General features: G+C 40.0%; 1 protein-coding gene and 1 non-coding gene across 4 annotated transcripts in view; both read right to left on the bottom strand.

Annotated features, from left to right (window-relative positions):
* Positions 1–16376, bottom strand: part of Cog5 (component of oligomeric golgi complex 5) — a 293171-nt gene that overhangs the window by 64856 nt on the left and 211939 nt on the right. For all 3 annotated transcript variants that reach the window (XM_021179459.2, XM_021179458.2, XM_029484711.1), the window contains exons 15-16: positions 5050–5160; positions 4153–4215 (exon numbers count right to left, since the gene is read on the bottom strand). In XM_021179459.2, coding sequence (XP_021035118.1) covers positions 4153–4215; positions 5050–5160 — 174 coding nt within the window. The remainder of the gene's footprint in view (positions 1–4152; positions 4216–5049; positions 5161–16376) is intronic.
* LOC115032842 lies at positions 14287–14421 on the bottom strand. Its single transcript, XR_003838502.1, has one exon.

Here is a 16376-nt window from a genome sequence, read left to right as displayed (position 1 = left end):
TGTGTGTATGTGTGCATGTGCTGTGGGGGTGGGGGTGGTATGTGCATGTGTGTATGTGTGCATGTGCTGTGGGAGTGGGGGTGGTGTGTGCATGTGTATATGTGTGCATGTGCTGTGGGGGTGGGGGTGGGGGGGCATCTATCATTACCTTCTCCAGTCCAGGGACTGGTCTGGGACTTCCCTTCCCCCAGCTTCTCTAATCCCTATATGACCCAGCTTCAGTGAAACAACAAAATTTTCAAAACAAACAAACAAACAAACAAATAAGCATCCAGAAAAAGACAGAAACGAGTAAAGCTAAAAGAGAAACAAATACTAAACAATGTACCAATTAAATCCTAGGCAATAATTACATTGATAATTAACTAAGTACTCCACAAAAGACAGAGATTACTACTACAGACAAAAGAACAAGACTCAGCTATATACTGTTTGTAAGAGATGCACTTCAAAAGGACACAGAGGCATTCAATGCAAACTTATAGGAAACACACGGTGCAAACATTAGCATACAGAGACTAGATTCTTGTTAGATAACACAGAGTGCAAAGCTATAAGGTAAAGAGGGTATTTTGATTTTGTAACAGTGAAAGTGTCAGTTCATTAAAGAAGAAGAATAAATACATCCATAACAGACCTTCAACAATTCAGCCATAAAGACCTCCAAAATCGAGGACAGAATTGATAGAATTAAAGAAATAAAAAAGGTATCTTTTTTAAAAGATTTTGACTATCTCAGCAATTGATAGGACAAACACAAGATGTTAGGAGACAAGGAATCTCTTTACACTTGTCATTTAACTTGACTAATGATCTGACAGTACAATCAATAATTATAAATTATTATCATGTACATAGTTAATTTATAAATAAACAACATTCCAAGCTAGAGAAAAACCACACTTAAGTGCACCGCTCCCATCCAAAATACAAACATACACAGTCGTGCAAAATTCCAGTCAGAAAACAAGGCAGCAGCCAAGCTTGCTGGCCGACAACAGTGAAGTTAGAAATCAGTAAAATACATCTGACAACAAAAACCCGGAGATGAAAAAACAAGCTTCGAAATAATTCACGACTGAAGGAGGAAATGACAAGTGAAATTTCAAAATACTTGAGGCAGAATGAAGATGAAAGTACAAATGATCAAAACTGTGGTGCTTCAAAGGATTTGCATGTTAGTTTAAGTGCACATTAGTTTATTTTGGCTGTTACAAGGAAAAAAGTAAAAAAACAAGTCAAAGACAGAATGTGAGGGCTGGGGAGATGGTCTGTGGTTAAAACACCTTCCACAAAGAACAAGGGCCTGAGTTTGCATCTCCAGTGTCCGAAAAAAAGCTTGCTAGGTAGCTTGGGTCTGTAAATCCAGTGCTAGGTGTAGGGATGGGACGAGGGTCAGGAGGACCTCTGGGCTTCACTGGCCAGACAGTCTGGCCAATGGATGGGCTTTAGGTTCAGTGAGAGATTCTGTCTTTAAAAATAAAGTAGAGGGACTGGAGAGATGGCTCAATGATTTAGAACACTAGCTGCTCTTCCAGAGAACCTGGGTTTGATTCCCAACACCCACATGGCAGCTCGCACCTGTCTGTAACTCCATTTCTAGGGGTCTGACAGCATCTTTGGGGTTCTGTGGGCAGTTCGTGGCTTTGCTGTTGTTGTTGTTATTTAGAAGATAACAAAGTTTATAGAATCCTGACTAGGTAATTATTAAAAAAGGAAACATATCAACAATATAAAATGTTGAGGCTTTCACCAAGAGTCCTATGATGTTAAAGAACAGTGACTCTTAGATACATTATGCTGACAAACTGGATGACTTAGATGAGCAGACAAATGCCTGGCAAGTCACAGTATCAAAACTCATCCCAAGGTAAATAAAGAAACCAAATGGTCACTTATCGATTAAACAGCTAAATCTGTACTCCTAAACCTTCCTACAAAGAAAAGTGTAGCTCATGTGGCTTCAGTATGAAACCTAACATTGGAGGGAAAGGGAAAAGAAAAAGAAAGCCTCTAAACTCACCTAGTGAGACCAGTCCTATACTGGTCAAAGACTAAGGTAATGGTGAAGAAAATTCTATACCAATATCTTTTATGAATAGAGACATAAGCACTTGTAACAAATTTCAAGTAAAGCAAACACAGAAATATATAACAAGGGTACTACATCAAGACAAGAGCTTTGCAGGAGATTTAGAATAAATTGCTGCAATGTATCTTATTAACAGAATAAAAGGGACAAGACTGCAATATGACTTCAGTTGTTTAAGAAAATAACAATACCGTTGCTAATTGAAATTTTTCAGAAAATTAGAAATATACATTTTGTTTAATTTGGCAAAGGTCATTTATGAAAATCTATAAGCTAGCATTATTACATTATGAACTTTATAGCTACTACTATACTTAAAATAATAAAATATGAGTAATTTCTTTTAGGTCAGGAGCTCACTAGCTCAGTTCTATTGAGTACATGACGAGTGATCATAGCCAGAGAAATACGATGTGGAGAATCAGCACAACTACCAGGAAGTAAGAAATAAAACTCCCGGCTTAAGTAACTAATGAAGCCTGTATGGCTGGTGAGCTTTCCACATAGGACCATTAGAAATGGGGGGAACAGAAATCATTTTGGGAATGCCATTATATTAAAGATAAGCGTGAATAAATAATTACAAAAGGAAACAGAAGGAGATCATGGTACATTCCATATGCTCTCTACAAACCGGCAATGTCTGTAATGCATTTTAAAAGAATTTCTTAAAATAGCCATGATTATAAAAATATCAGAGCCTCGACAATCTGGAATATTCCCTGAGAGAACATCAAACCCACAGAATAAAAGAGATGTGACACATTCCCATATATAACCCTAGCAACACTGTCACTGTCTGCAAAGAGATAAACTCACCAGAAATGGACCAGAATAACTGTTACAGAGTGATTAAATGCCACATGTCACATGGTGGTTAGGATGAAATGGCTCTGTGTTTATTAAAACATGTTAGCTAGCTCTCATGAGAAGACAGGACAATGTGGAGCACAAAGACAATGAGCCTCTGTTCCCTGATGGCATCCAAAAATTGCAGAGTCTTCAGGTTTGCCATACTGGTCCAATTTTATAGTATGATAATCAATGATTTCGAAAACTTTTACTAAAAATATTTCACAATGGCAGCTTCTTCCATGTTTAGTAATGAGAAGAGCACACTAAGAGAAAGGAGGATAGAAAACGTGCAAGTGTCTCCTCACCCACAACATATTAGACCTCTGCACACACGAACATAGGTCATCAGACCTTTGCACACATGAACATGTGTCATCAGAGTTCTGCACACACAAATATACGTCATTGCGCTACTACCTGTTTGGTACCAGCCCGAAACCTACAGACAAAATTTGGTTTCCAAATCTCCCCTTTCCTTTAAGATCTGTGACTTATTTCCCCAGTGTCTGGTCTTCCTTTAGCTCCTCTCTGGAGTCATTTGTCACTGTGTTTATTTGTACTCCTCCATCATCTTTTAAACTCTGTCTTCGTGATCTAAATCCAACCTACCAGTTTACATTTGTTACCTCCCAGGCGTGTCCTGTAACGTTTATAAATCTGGTAATTAAGGCAAGGAACTGAGATACAGTGCACAGCTTGTTTGGTTTCAGCATCTCTGTTAATAGGGCATCAGTTAGTAATTATGAGGTAATAAATGAGTTATAGTGGCAAGATACAGGAGGTAAATGTCTTCTGGCCAGTATGATCTGTTATTTATCAGGCTTATGAGGGTCAGAACGTTTTTGTTTCTAATTCAAAATGGGTGTAATACTACATAACTTAAGATTACTGTACTATTTAAGCACACTATTTGTCTGACAAATAGTGGTACTAAATGAAGGATATCTACTACTGTTATATGAATTTTTAATTTGGCTTAAAGAGTTTTCTGTTTTAAGTAATTCAAAGCCTCTGAATCTCTCTCACACACATACAATTATATTTCTTAAACTTCTTAAAAGATAGGCATGGTGGCACACACCTTTAGTCTCAGCACTAGATTGTTCTGAATTATTCTGAAAACAATCTTCTACTTAGCCAAAACCCAGTAAACCCAGTAAACCCACGCTGCCATATGCATAATGTGAAGATTCACATGTCCTTACCTTGAGGGCTGACATTATGGTTTGCTCGGCTGTGGCTGAGAATGAGCTCTGACTGGCAACAACCTACAACAGAGTTTCAGTGGAGTTACAATTTAGCTTAAGTCATTTATTTTTGTACACATTAATTTTGACCATAATATAACAAAACTTCCCAGAACATAATTAGCATGTTATCATTGCTTTATAGTAATAATATCTCACACCTGCCTTAAAACTAATTTACTGAAAACTAATATATAAAACAGGCATTTGACAGTAGAAGCATTAGACATTCAACTTTACTGATACGATAAAGGTCAGAAGAGCACTATATTTACCTATTTCTTTAAAAACATTCTTTTCTTTAGGCTGACTATTGTTTTCACAAATATTTAAAATACTAAGGTCAGATGTTTCCATTTCTACAAATCAATATTAGTAAGGCTAACTAGAACCATCCAGGAGGCCCCTGGTGCCTTCGAGAAACAACTGAAGGAAATGGAATGTGCAGCCTCAAAGGTTTCTTGTCATTTTATTTCCTTGGAACCTTCTTGCTAACTCTTAAGAATATCTTTCATTTAATGTATGAAATATGTATTTCAGAAGTCCGAGCTGATAAAAGAACTTTTAAAAATTACCCAAAGTATAAATCAATCTCTCTCTCTCTCTGTCTCTCTCTCTCTGTCTCTCTCTCTGTCTCTCTCTCTCTCTCCTCTCTGTCTCTCTGTCTCTCTGTCTCTCTGTCTCTCTCTCTCTCTCTCTTTTCCCCCGTCCCCTCCTTCCTCTCTCTGTGAATGGTTCTTGCTAAGTAGCTCAGGTTGGCCTCCCAAGTGCTACCATTATGTATGTGGCTTAGAGGTTCAGTTTCCTTCAGTCCTTCTGAATATTTATCTTTGTAAAATAATGATTAAAGGTCACCTTTGTTACTGACTGGTGCAGCTTAAACAGGGAGTTCACCACACCCACATTTCTCTTCTGTCCTTCTGTGAGAGGTCCAATCACCTGGCTTGCATCTCCTTGAGTAGAGAGCTGTAAGAATTCAACATACAAAGACATTACCAAGTGACAGCTTGTATCTTTTGTTTGTTTGTTTGTTTAACCAAAAGATAGTTCGTATCTTACTGACAAAGAGAAAGTTAAACAGGAATATTCAGGTCACATTAAATATAGCTTTGGGGTACAGGCACAAGAAAAATCGATAGAGAAAACACATCACTGTGTAACTCCAGAACTCCAGTAAGTCTTCCTAAAGACCATCTCTTTAATACTTCATGGCAATGGGCCATTGAGGAACGTATGCCCCAATGCCCCTTGTGCCCTGTCATTTCATACCTCATCACAGTGACGTAAATTACACTGGCAACAGGCAATAATAGGCTTTGCTGAATTCAAACACTAAAATAAGTAATAACTTTAAAAGCAAGGAAAGGAGAAAACCCTTGTGTATACTCCTCAGCTATCTTAGTATTCCAAGGAAGTGAATGGTGGGAAGATGTAGTTAAGAAATTGACGGTGACTGAATTATGTGTGTATGAGAAATAAGAAGTAAAATTAAGAACTTCCATTTCTTCATCTTTCCTTCTAAGTACATGTTTTTAGGAGAAAGAACATGGACTACCTTATTAAATTAATCTGTACCAGTTAGATTTAAGAAAAGGACCCACACATCAACCATTCTCCTGATGATGCCATTACAGCCTAATTCTCTACAACATTATTATCCAAAGGCAAGGCTGGCCAGGACACAGCATAGCTCACGTCCTAGCTTGAGATCTATTCTCAAGCATATGGAAGGAACACTGGCTTTTCAGGGGGCAGAGCAGAAACCATCTGCTGTCCTATAATCCAGGCACACCACAGAGGAAGAACTACTACCTATTTTTCTCCTTTCTTTTGATAAGTACTCATAAATGCATATTCTGAAAGTTAAATTCAACCTCTAATAGAAATTTGTAATAAAAGAGTACTAAGTTTTATAAAAGAGAGTTCTAGTTTGTTAAAGCTGTAACCCATCACACTGGTTATGAAGTCAACATGTGACCTCTTGATACCAAGTTAAGGAATTCAATTTCTTTTGACTTTTAGGAAAAACAGATTTCTAACCTAAAATCAAGTTATGTCCAAAATATGTATTTAAATATGTGGAATGAAACAAAATCTTTTTTTTTTCTACAATAACCATGTCAAAAACAATCAGCACCCAGAAGCACTCACAAATCCAACTTAACTGACAGTGTGGAGAACTAACTCAATGTGAAGCCTTGCGAGAGGGCTCTGAGGTGCCCGTGGGGACTGCATACGAGGAAGGCATTCCTAGAGTAGAACAGCAACAGCCAGCTTGGGGGCAGGAGCACATACTAAGTGGTCCTCACACTTTACTAGTCATTTACGCCACAAGCTTCAGGGCACAGTGGTACGTGCTTATAGTCACAGTTATCAAGGATGCTGAGGAAGGCTTCATTCTGGGAGCTCAAGGCCAGCAGAACTTGGTTTAAAAAAGGAAAAGTTCTGACCTGAAACTACAATTTTAAAAATCTAATCTTTCTTTGTAATCTCAAAGTAATTTTGAAAAATAAAGCAATGGAAAATATATGAATTTTTATTTCAATGTAATTGCTTGATACTTAACTAGCAGAAAAATATACTGCTAGAAAAGAGTGGAACTGTGGAAAGATTTTGTAAGAACAGAAGCCCACTTCACATCCACCAGAAAGCTATACAGAACAATACATAATTACAAATATTGGTCTGAAGAAAATGACACTCAAAACTGCTCTTGGGAGTATAAGACACTGTAACCACTGTAGGTATTCCAGGAATTTGTGGAAATCAAATCTGAATTTAAGTTAGTAACCTAGTAATTAAAGCCCCAGTTTATACAAGAGAAGTGATAATGCATATTCACTTAGAGGTACTGTACACACAATCGAATGTTCACAGCAGTGTCTACCATATGATAGCTTAAAGCTAAACAACCAAATGTCAACCAACTTATAAAGTGAATATGTACACAGCCAACATTACTTGGCATTTAACATAAAACCAAGTTCTAAAACATGGTATATCATGGAAGAATCCTAAAAGCATTATAAGGTAAGAAGGCAGACATAGAGGCCATATAATAAGCAAGTATATTTACATGAGGCATCTAGAGTAGAGAATCCACAGAGAGGAACAGTTAGTAGCTGCAGTGAATTGAGGTACAAATGAGCATGACATTGATCATGGGGTGAAACTGCATGTGGATACACTGCACCCACAAAGCTAGACATTGGACTCACTGAGTCAGGTGTCCTAAAACGCTTCTGTTGTTTTGTTTTGTTTTGTTGTTTTGTTTTGTTTTAGGAAAGACAGAAGAATTCCAGATTCCAGACCGTCTAGGTTACCTGACTGACACTCTGGCAGCCTGGCTGAGCACAGGCAAGGAAAATTGCTAAGTTCAAAACAGTTACAAAGGTGTACAAGGAGGACATAGCTGTGGGAGCAAAAGAAAGAGAGTGTACCTGCATGAAAAGCAAGGAACAAAAATAAAAAGTACTACTGTGGAACTCGATTTGAGGAAGGGCAAACTGGATCTGCCCATCATCCTGACCTCGCTGTGCAGTGTCCTATGCAAGCTCACTCACCAACACTGCCTCTGTCACTCTGTTAGGAAAACAGTACAAGGAGCACCATGTGGCCTGTCCCTACACTTACCTACTTTGCTAGACATGGCTTTGTGTTTGCCTTCTGTTCTTTCTGTTGCCTCACACACATACAGAGATAATTCCTTTTTTCCCCCTATTTTTTCCCTTTTTTAAAAATTAGATATTTTCTTTATTTACATTTCCAAAGTTATCCCCTTTCCTGGTTTCCCCTCAGAAAATCCCCTATCACCTCTTGCTTCCCCCTGCTCACCAACCCACCTACTCCCACTTCTTGCACCTGGCATTCCCCTACACTGGGGCATAGAGCCTTCACAGGACCAAGGGCCTCTCCTCCCATTGATGACCATCCCCTGCTACATATACAGCTACAGCCATGAGTCCCACCGTGTGTTTTCTTTGATTGGTGTTTTAGTCTCTGGGAGCTCTGAGGGTACTGGTTGGTTCATATTGTTGTTCCTCCTATAGGGCTGCAAACCCTATGCTCAGTCCAATGGATGGCTGTGAGCATCCACTTTTGTGGATGGCACTGGCAGGGCCTCTCAGTAGACAGCTATATCAGGCTCCTGTCAGCAAGTACTTGTTGGCATCCACAATAACATATGGGTTTGTTAACTGTATATGGAATGGATCCCTAGGTGGGACAGACACTGGGTGGCCTTTCCTTCAGTTTCTACTCCAAACTTTGACTCTGTATCTCCTCCCATGGGTATTTTGTTCCCCCTTCTAAGAAGGACCGAAGTATCCATACTTTGGTCTTCCTTCTTCTTGAGCTTCATGTGCTCTATGAAACTATAATTCTATTATCACCTTTGAAAATTACTTTGATAATATGCTTTTACTTGTGATCCATCAAATCTACCAGGGGTTCTAGTTCCTGTTAACAGAAGTGGGACTAGAGGTGAGGACTAAGGCACTAAGCATTCTCATTGCTTCCACCCCGTCATCACTCGTAGTTACTGAAACAGACAAGTCTTTGATTCCCTGGACCTCCACTCCCCTCAGACCTCACCCTCCAGGGTAACTCGTCTTTCTTTTCTGTGGTTACATAGTTTATATTGCTGTTACCTTCTCATACCTCATTCTAGAAGCTGGTCTCAGGCACCCTCCTCTCACTTTCTAGCTTTCCCGTTGCTCTGACAGCAATAATCTGGGTTTTTAGGGATTGTCCAACTCTACTCCCTTCACTCAGTCTTACTGGTGTCACTGACCCTCTCTTTTTTTCTTTCCCACACTTTCTGGCTTAGATTCCATAAAGTTATAACATCCATGTACATGATTTCAAATTGGGCTTGGATAGTCTATCAATTGTGTACACAGCGGGAAGAGAGTCTGGGGTTAAGGGATTGATGCAGAGGAAGATGGTATTCTTGATTAACACTCACACCTGATGTGAGAAGGTAAACCGACTCCAGGGGCCATACTGTAAATCTAAGACTATCAAACTACAGTGCAGGCACCTTAGTTACCTATTCCACTCGTCTCTCAGAGCCAGGCAGGACTGTTCACACCACGGCCCTCGGCCCTTCGTCTCCAAAACCTCAGTTCTCCTTACTCCTGCTTAGCTTCATCCAGGAGTAATCAGAAACTTGGTATCCCACAATGCTATACATACCCCTAGATAAAATCTCATTAAAAATGGACTGTCCAATATCTGTCAGTGTCCCAGTCATTTCTCAAGTGCACAGAAACCATCCTTTATCTTAACTACATAGCGCACAAGTTGTGCCCTGTTTTTGCTGTATCACTATTTCCTCCCTTTCCAATGGGTAACTCTGACAAGCATGTAGCAGCTTTCCTTTCTAGAAAATCTCACCAGTCCCTTTCTGCACCTCCTGTTTTAACCTCCCCATTTACTAAGACAACCCTTATCAAAGTCACATCAGACCTGCACATCGGCAAAACCGTGGTTCTCATCTGACTCTGAGCAGCACCTGACACAGCTGATCGGACTCTTCTTTCAACACCTTCCCAGCTGCCTTATGAACATAACCACGTTCATCATCACTATGAACACCTCTTGTCCTCTCTGGGCTAGCCATTCATAGGTGAGGTTCACTTCTCTTCACTGGTTCCTCCTCCTCATTGTCCTAATCTTTAACCCCTTCTTCTCCTGAGATGACTGCTCTAAATGCACCAAATCTAGCAGTGCTGACATGTAGGCTAGATTCTTTGTTGTGAGGAGCTGTCTTATGCTTTGTAAGGTGACTTGGCAGAACCCTTGACTGTGAACAACTAGACCCTAGCTCCCCCAACAACAACAACAACAACAAAACCCTGACAGTTTAATACATCCACAGATAACGGAAAATGTCCTGGGAGAAGGGAAGAGTGAACAGAAAATCCTCTCTGGCTGAGGACCACGGACATGTACTGAAGATCGGGTCCTGTCTGCTCATGAGTTCTCCAGATGGACTTACTGAGCGCAGTAACTTCTCAGCCTATATGCCCAACCAAAGCAAGCTGTTGATTTTCCTCTTCCTCAATCTTCTAATCTCAGCAAATGAGATGCCTCACTGTGTGCACCCTGGGCTAGTGACCCTGGGATTATTTTTTACTCTATCATTTTGCATGTTTAATTTATTGTTAATTACCTCACACCAGATCCATGCTTTTAGCTTTGAGGACTAAGGGTATCTTAGCGTTTACAATGATTTACTTTACATGAATTCATGTAAGCCCAAAAGTGTGTATGTGAACCACGTGCATGCATGAGCCTGTGATATCAGAGGAGCTGTCACATCTCTGAAAGTGGATTTTCAGATGATTGTGAGCCACCACTGGGGTAGAGAGGAACCACGGACGGGTCCTCTGCAAGGGTCGTTAGTAAGCACTCCTAACTGAGACCATTCATTCCCTCTTAGTTCTTTGTACTCCGTACCTCATAGTTTCCTTTCCCCTTCCCTTCTCTCTTCACTTTATCCCTTCCCTCCTGCTCCTTTCTCTTTTCCCTTCTTTCCTTTTTTTCCCCCACCTCCTCTCATTTGAGACCATCCCTCATTCTGCAGCCCTGGCTGGCTTAGAATTCACTATTAACCAGACGAGCTTTCAAACTTACTGCAATCCTCTTGCTTCATTAAGTGTTGAGTGTTGAGATTATAGGTATGAGCCACCACCTGACAATAGTAGTATTTCAAGTTAGATGTAGAGCTAACCAAAAATCCAACACAAACTTAAAATTAATAGTAATATGTGTGTACTATTTAAATGTTCTTAGTTTGTCTGATACTCAACATAAAAATTTATAGTTTTCCCCATGAGTTAGCTCTTATTTTCATTTAATTCAACCAATAATTTCTTTCAATGTTTATCTGAAGTCAATGATTATATTTTATATCCATGAAGATTTGTATTATCTGTATATTTTTGAAATAGCATGTTAGCTCACTGATAAAAATCTGTATAAGAAAAAGTGACGACATATTTTCTCCATGACAAACTGTTATTAATGAGTAAATGACTTGGCAAATCCAGTCGAGCACTGGCCAGTTTTTATATTTACATCATGTCCACAGATCAATACAAACACTTTCAATGATCTGCATAGCATCTCTTTGACATGTAAGTCTAGGAGCCCTCTCAGAAAGGAGAGCCTGTTTCAATGCAGCATAAAAACACCCACCTCTCAGTGCTTTGTAATGATGCAAATTAAAAAGGCATTGGGAACCCACAGGGATGTAAAGGATTTTCAGATCTGAACATACTTTGGCTCTAAGTTATGCTGTGTTTAGAGACATCATAGAAAAAATTCCTAGAGCATTGCAGAGGGAGTGTGTCACAGAGGGAGTGTGTCACAGAGCTTTGACTGCCATTATGTGATGTTCTTGAAGAGCTAAATCCTACGCTCTTTTTTCTAAGATTTTTTTTTGTGATCACAAGCAAATATTTAGAGATGTTTAAGGAAATGCACAATGAATTCCATACACTGCCAGCCTTGATTCCACAGTTAATATTCACAATAATCTATTCCTTAATCCATTTTATCTTCTCTTGTGGAGGGTGGGTTCAAGAAAGGGTTTCTCTGTATAATAGTTCTGGTTGTTCTAAAACTCTCCTTGTAGAGCAGGCTGGCCTTACACTTACAGAGATCCACCTGCCTCACCCTCTTGAGTGTTGGGATTAGAGGCTGGGTCACCATGTTTGGCTCCTCAACATATTTCATAATCTTATTTTATTTTTAAATTATTTTAAAATTTTTCATTGCAGTTATTTACTGTACATGTCACATAAGGACATTTTATTTTAATATAATATATTTTTGATTAATTATTTAAGAATTTCAGGGCTGGAGAGATGGCTCAGAGGTTAAGAGCACTGACTGTTCTTCCAGAGGTCCTGAGTTCAATTCCCAGCAACCACATGGTGGCTCACAACCTTTGCAAGGGAATCCAATGCCCTCTTCTGGTGTGTCTGAAGACAGTTACAGTGTACTCGTATACACTAAATAAATTTATCTTTCAGAAAAGAATTAGCTGGGCGTGGTGGCGCACTCCTTTAATCCCAGCACTTGGGAGGCAGAGGCAGGATTTCTGAGTTCGAGGCCAACCTGGTCTACAGAGTGAGTTCCAGGACAGCCAGGGCTACACAGAGAAACCCTGTCTCAGAAAAACAACAAACCAAACCAAACCAAACAAAAGCAGAAAAGAATTGCAAACATTAATTTTGATCCTATTCACTACCTGATTACCTATCTTTCCCCAGTCCACCCTCCAGTATCCATGCTTCCCAACTTCACAGCCTCTTTGACGACTGCTCATATATTCATAGGAGTGCAGCTACTCACTGCTGTGCGGTCCTCTTCCACAAGGCCATATCACATAGGCATTTTCACACACGTACAGCCTGCATACTGAGTGTGCTCACCATATCTCCCTGCCTTTCTAGTTTTATATCTTGAATCATCTCAAAATCAATTGTGGTATCAGTACACTTGTTTCCTTGAACTTCGATTCAGATTACCTGGCTAACTTTATAGCTGTATATAGTTTTTATTAGTAGTAGTTTGTTCGTTTGTTTCTTGAGACAGGGTATCTCTATGTAGTCCTGCCTGCACTGGAACTCAATATGTAAGCCAAACTGGCCTTGAACTCCGAGCTCTGCCTCCTGAGTACTGGCATTAAAGGTGTGTGCCACGATCCCTGCCCTTAGTTTTCACTTTTAATATGAACAAAAGTGAAAGGTTCCTCTCATTCTACAAGGAGAGAATACAATGGTGTTTACACATTTGTTCTTTTTATCACTGCCTTTGCTATCCCCCGTATGAGTTTTTCAGTTTGTTTTATCCATTCTGTTCTCAGTTGGCTGCAATATGCTTAGGAGGGTATAGAACTGTCTGTGATAGTTGCTGGGTGAGTGACTTGTAACTTGAACTTCTTTAGCTGTAACACAGAACTAAAGATAAAGTACGCTGTATAAGCTGAAAACACTGTTAAGTATTAACAGTTTTTAAACTCTAGTTATTTTTTTGTCTTTTACTTGATTCTTTTCTCCTGTGAAGGTGAACATTATTTTCACAAGTTTAAAAGTCACTGTGATTACCACATAAATGTCTCTAAGCTGTAAGCCTCCCCTGACCAAGAAAAAATAACTTTGCAGAATGCTGGGGGCCAGTCGTATACAAACCATGTGTGTTCACTGGCTCCTACGAAGCAGCTTGCTTGCCCATGACTGCATGTGGGCAGATGCGTGCTTGACTGAATGCAGGTGGGATGTGTGCCCGATTACATAAGGGCAGGAAGTACACAGCCTTGTGGATTTGCCCTTATAAACCCGACTACTGTAATCTGGAGCTACGTCTTAAGGGTGCTTTCTCGAGCAGCCCTGGCACCCTGAGCATCTGGAACCAGTATTTAATGAAGCCTTTAGTTGTTAAATTTTATTCACAGTCATGGTGGATCTCTGTGCAACCCCAGACACACAGCACTCCTATTATTAATCGTTTTGCTTATGGCTTGTTTCAGGGCGGGCTGGAAACTGCAGGGACAGATTAGGTTTTACAAGCCAGGGCTAAGCCCAAGTGAAGTTGTCTGAAGGTACCAAGTGAGACACACCTCTCTGTGAGATGTGGTAATAAGGCACCTTGCACAGAGCCCCTCTACTGCACAGTCTTCCACTCAACTTGAATTGCTTTAACACTTACTGACTCCAGTCATTTCTTGTGTTTGCATTCCGTAAAGTTCACTTTAGGAGTTTAGAAATATATTACACCAAATGTCACAAAGAAGAGTCTTTTCACGTATCTAGTCAGTGACCTGAGCGTTACTAGAGCCATGGCTGCCATTTTACTTTATTTTAAAATAAGGTTTTAATGAGTAGATGAGTAGATGTGAAACAGCAAACAGTAAGTTCCCCAACATGAACCTTTCCACGAGCCTGACGTTTTTCACAGACAGACAGACAGACACACACACACACACAATTGGTGGTTAAACCCAGGTGTGGTGAAGCACGCCTTTAATCCCAGCATTTCGATGAATCACATAACTCCTAGCTTAGTCTATAGAGCGAGGAGTTCAAGAACAGCTGGTAATACTGCCCCATTTTCATAGTCCTCTCAGGCTCCAAACCAGCAGCCCCACTATGAGAGGCCTGATCACGTAAGGAAAATATATGGGGCTCACTTGGGGCTGCCTCGGGGACCCAGGCACTCCCTGCTCTACCACACTCCTCCTTCCCTTCTCTAGGCGCCCCAGTTAACCACCTTCACACTGCTCATGGTTGCCAATTTAAATCAGAGTTATTTGACCGGACTAAAATGTACAAAGTTGCAAAAACATAGCACTAAAGTAGGAACAATAAGAAATTCAGCATACAAAAATATGAGAATGTATACATGGACAATCATGTTACAAAATACTATGTCTGAAAAGAGTTAGAAACCAAAAGAATTGTGTTTGAGTTTCAGAAACCCGTCTCTCTATCTCTGTCTAGCACATAGACATACAAGCAAAAACTAAAAACTAAAATCAAATGAATCCTTAAAGAACTCCTAGGCAAGAAAGAAATAATATTCCTCTTTAAGCTATGTGACAACTGTTTTTCTGAGCTTGTATCTGAACATCTGTGCAGTAGGAGCAGCACACGAATTCTGGATCTGGAAAACAACTGCTGAGCCCAGATCTGCACAGTGAGCTACAGTGGAGGCGAGCACAGGACACTCTGTCCTTGTCATTTTGTGAGTGAGATGCCCACGAGCTCCCCAAACACCCCTGAAGACAAAACCAAAGCAAAACCTGGCAATCAAGGGAAGGACAGATCAAAGTTTCTAGACTGAAAAAATGTGCTGTGGGGATCACTAAAGCTGACTCGGAAGAGTGTCTAAAGGAACAAAACCAACAAAACTGCAGTACAGATTCTCAAATCTAAAAGAGTAATTTCCTTTCTAGATTTCAGGGAAATACTAATTAGCTCTATACATCATGCTCTCTCATTAACACTATGGGAATGTCAAGACTGCAGGGGGACTTCTTATGTATGTATTTTTTTTTAATCAAAATCCTTCGGGGTTTTTTTTTTAAAGATTTATTTACTTATTTTATGTGTGTGAGTGCTCTGTCTTCGTGCACACCAGAAGAGGGCATCAGATCCATTACAGATGGTTGTGAGCCACCACGTGGTTGCTGGGAATTGAACTTAGGACCTCTGGAAGTGCAGCTAGTGCTCTTAACCACTGAGTCATTTCTCCAGCCCTTCAAAATCTTTTAAACTATTTTTCTATATACACATGAAAACATACAAAGAGAAAGTCTATACTAGAATTCCATATAGCAGAGCAATATGGTAGACATCCCAACCTACAGTTGTATCCTGGATAAAACAGGGTAAATATTATACATTCGACTCAGACATCTTTAATAAAACTAATGAAATAAGAGCTGATGAACACTGTTATACCTACACTTATTGTTCCGAAAGTGATGAGTCTGTTTTTCTAATCACTAAGGTAATTTTTAACTAAGCCATCCCTTCGGTACCATAGTTGTTTTGTATTTATGCTCATGTATGAGATGCTTTCATTACAGTTTAGCCAGCACACATTTAAGACAAAACACTTTGCTCTAACATGCTTCCTGTCCAGTTGAGACTCATGGCAAACTTAGCCATGTATGAAGGACATTTATTATTGCTGCTGAGCTTTTCACACCACCCTCAGATTGTCACGCCTGCCTCCAGTGTACACAAAAGACATCAGCACAGAAATCGTGGTCCTTTCATGTCCTTTTAACAGGACTCCAGGAAGTGACTATGTCTACAGACTCACTACACAAAATCTATGAGGAACCTCTAGCCTACATTCTATCTGCGTTTTTCGACATATGGTACAATAACCCCAAATGCAGTCAATGGTTCTTCCAAATATTTAGTAGGTCAAGGAGCCTAAGAGGAAACATTTCAGTCACTGCTCTATTCCTGTGAAAAGACTCCATGACTAAGACAGCTCGTATAAAAACAAAACATTGAATTGGGGGCTTGCTTTTCACTGCAGAGGGTTAGTCCATCATCATGATGATGGGAAGCAGACAGGCAGGCCCTGGGGCAGCAGCTTTTCATCCTGATTTGCAGGCAGAGAGAGAGAGGGAGAAGAGGGAGAGGGAGAGGGAG

This window comes from Mus caroli, chromosome 12, assembly GCF_900094665.2.
Source record: "Mus caroli chromosome 12, CAROLI_EIJ_v1.1, whole genome shotgun sequence".
NCBI classification, from domain to species: Eukaryota; Metazoa; Chordata; class Mammalia; order Rodentia; family Muridae; genus Mus; species Mus caroli.
Note: the sequence above shows the minus strand (reverse complement) of the source record. Positions and strands in the feature narration are given on the sequence as shown.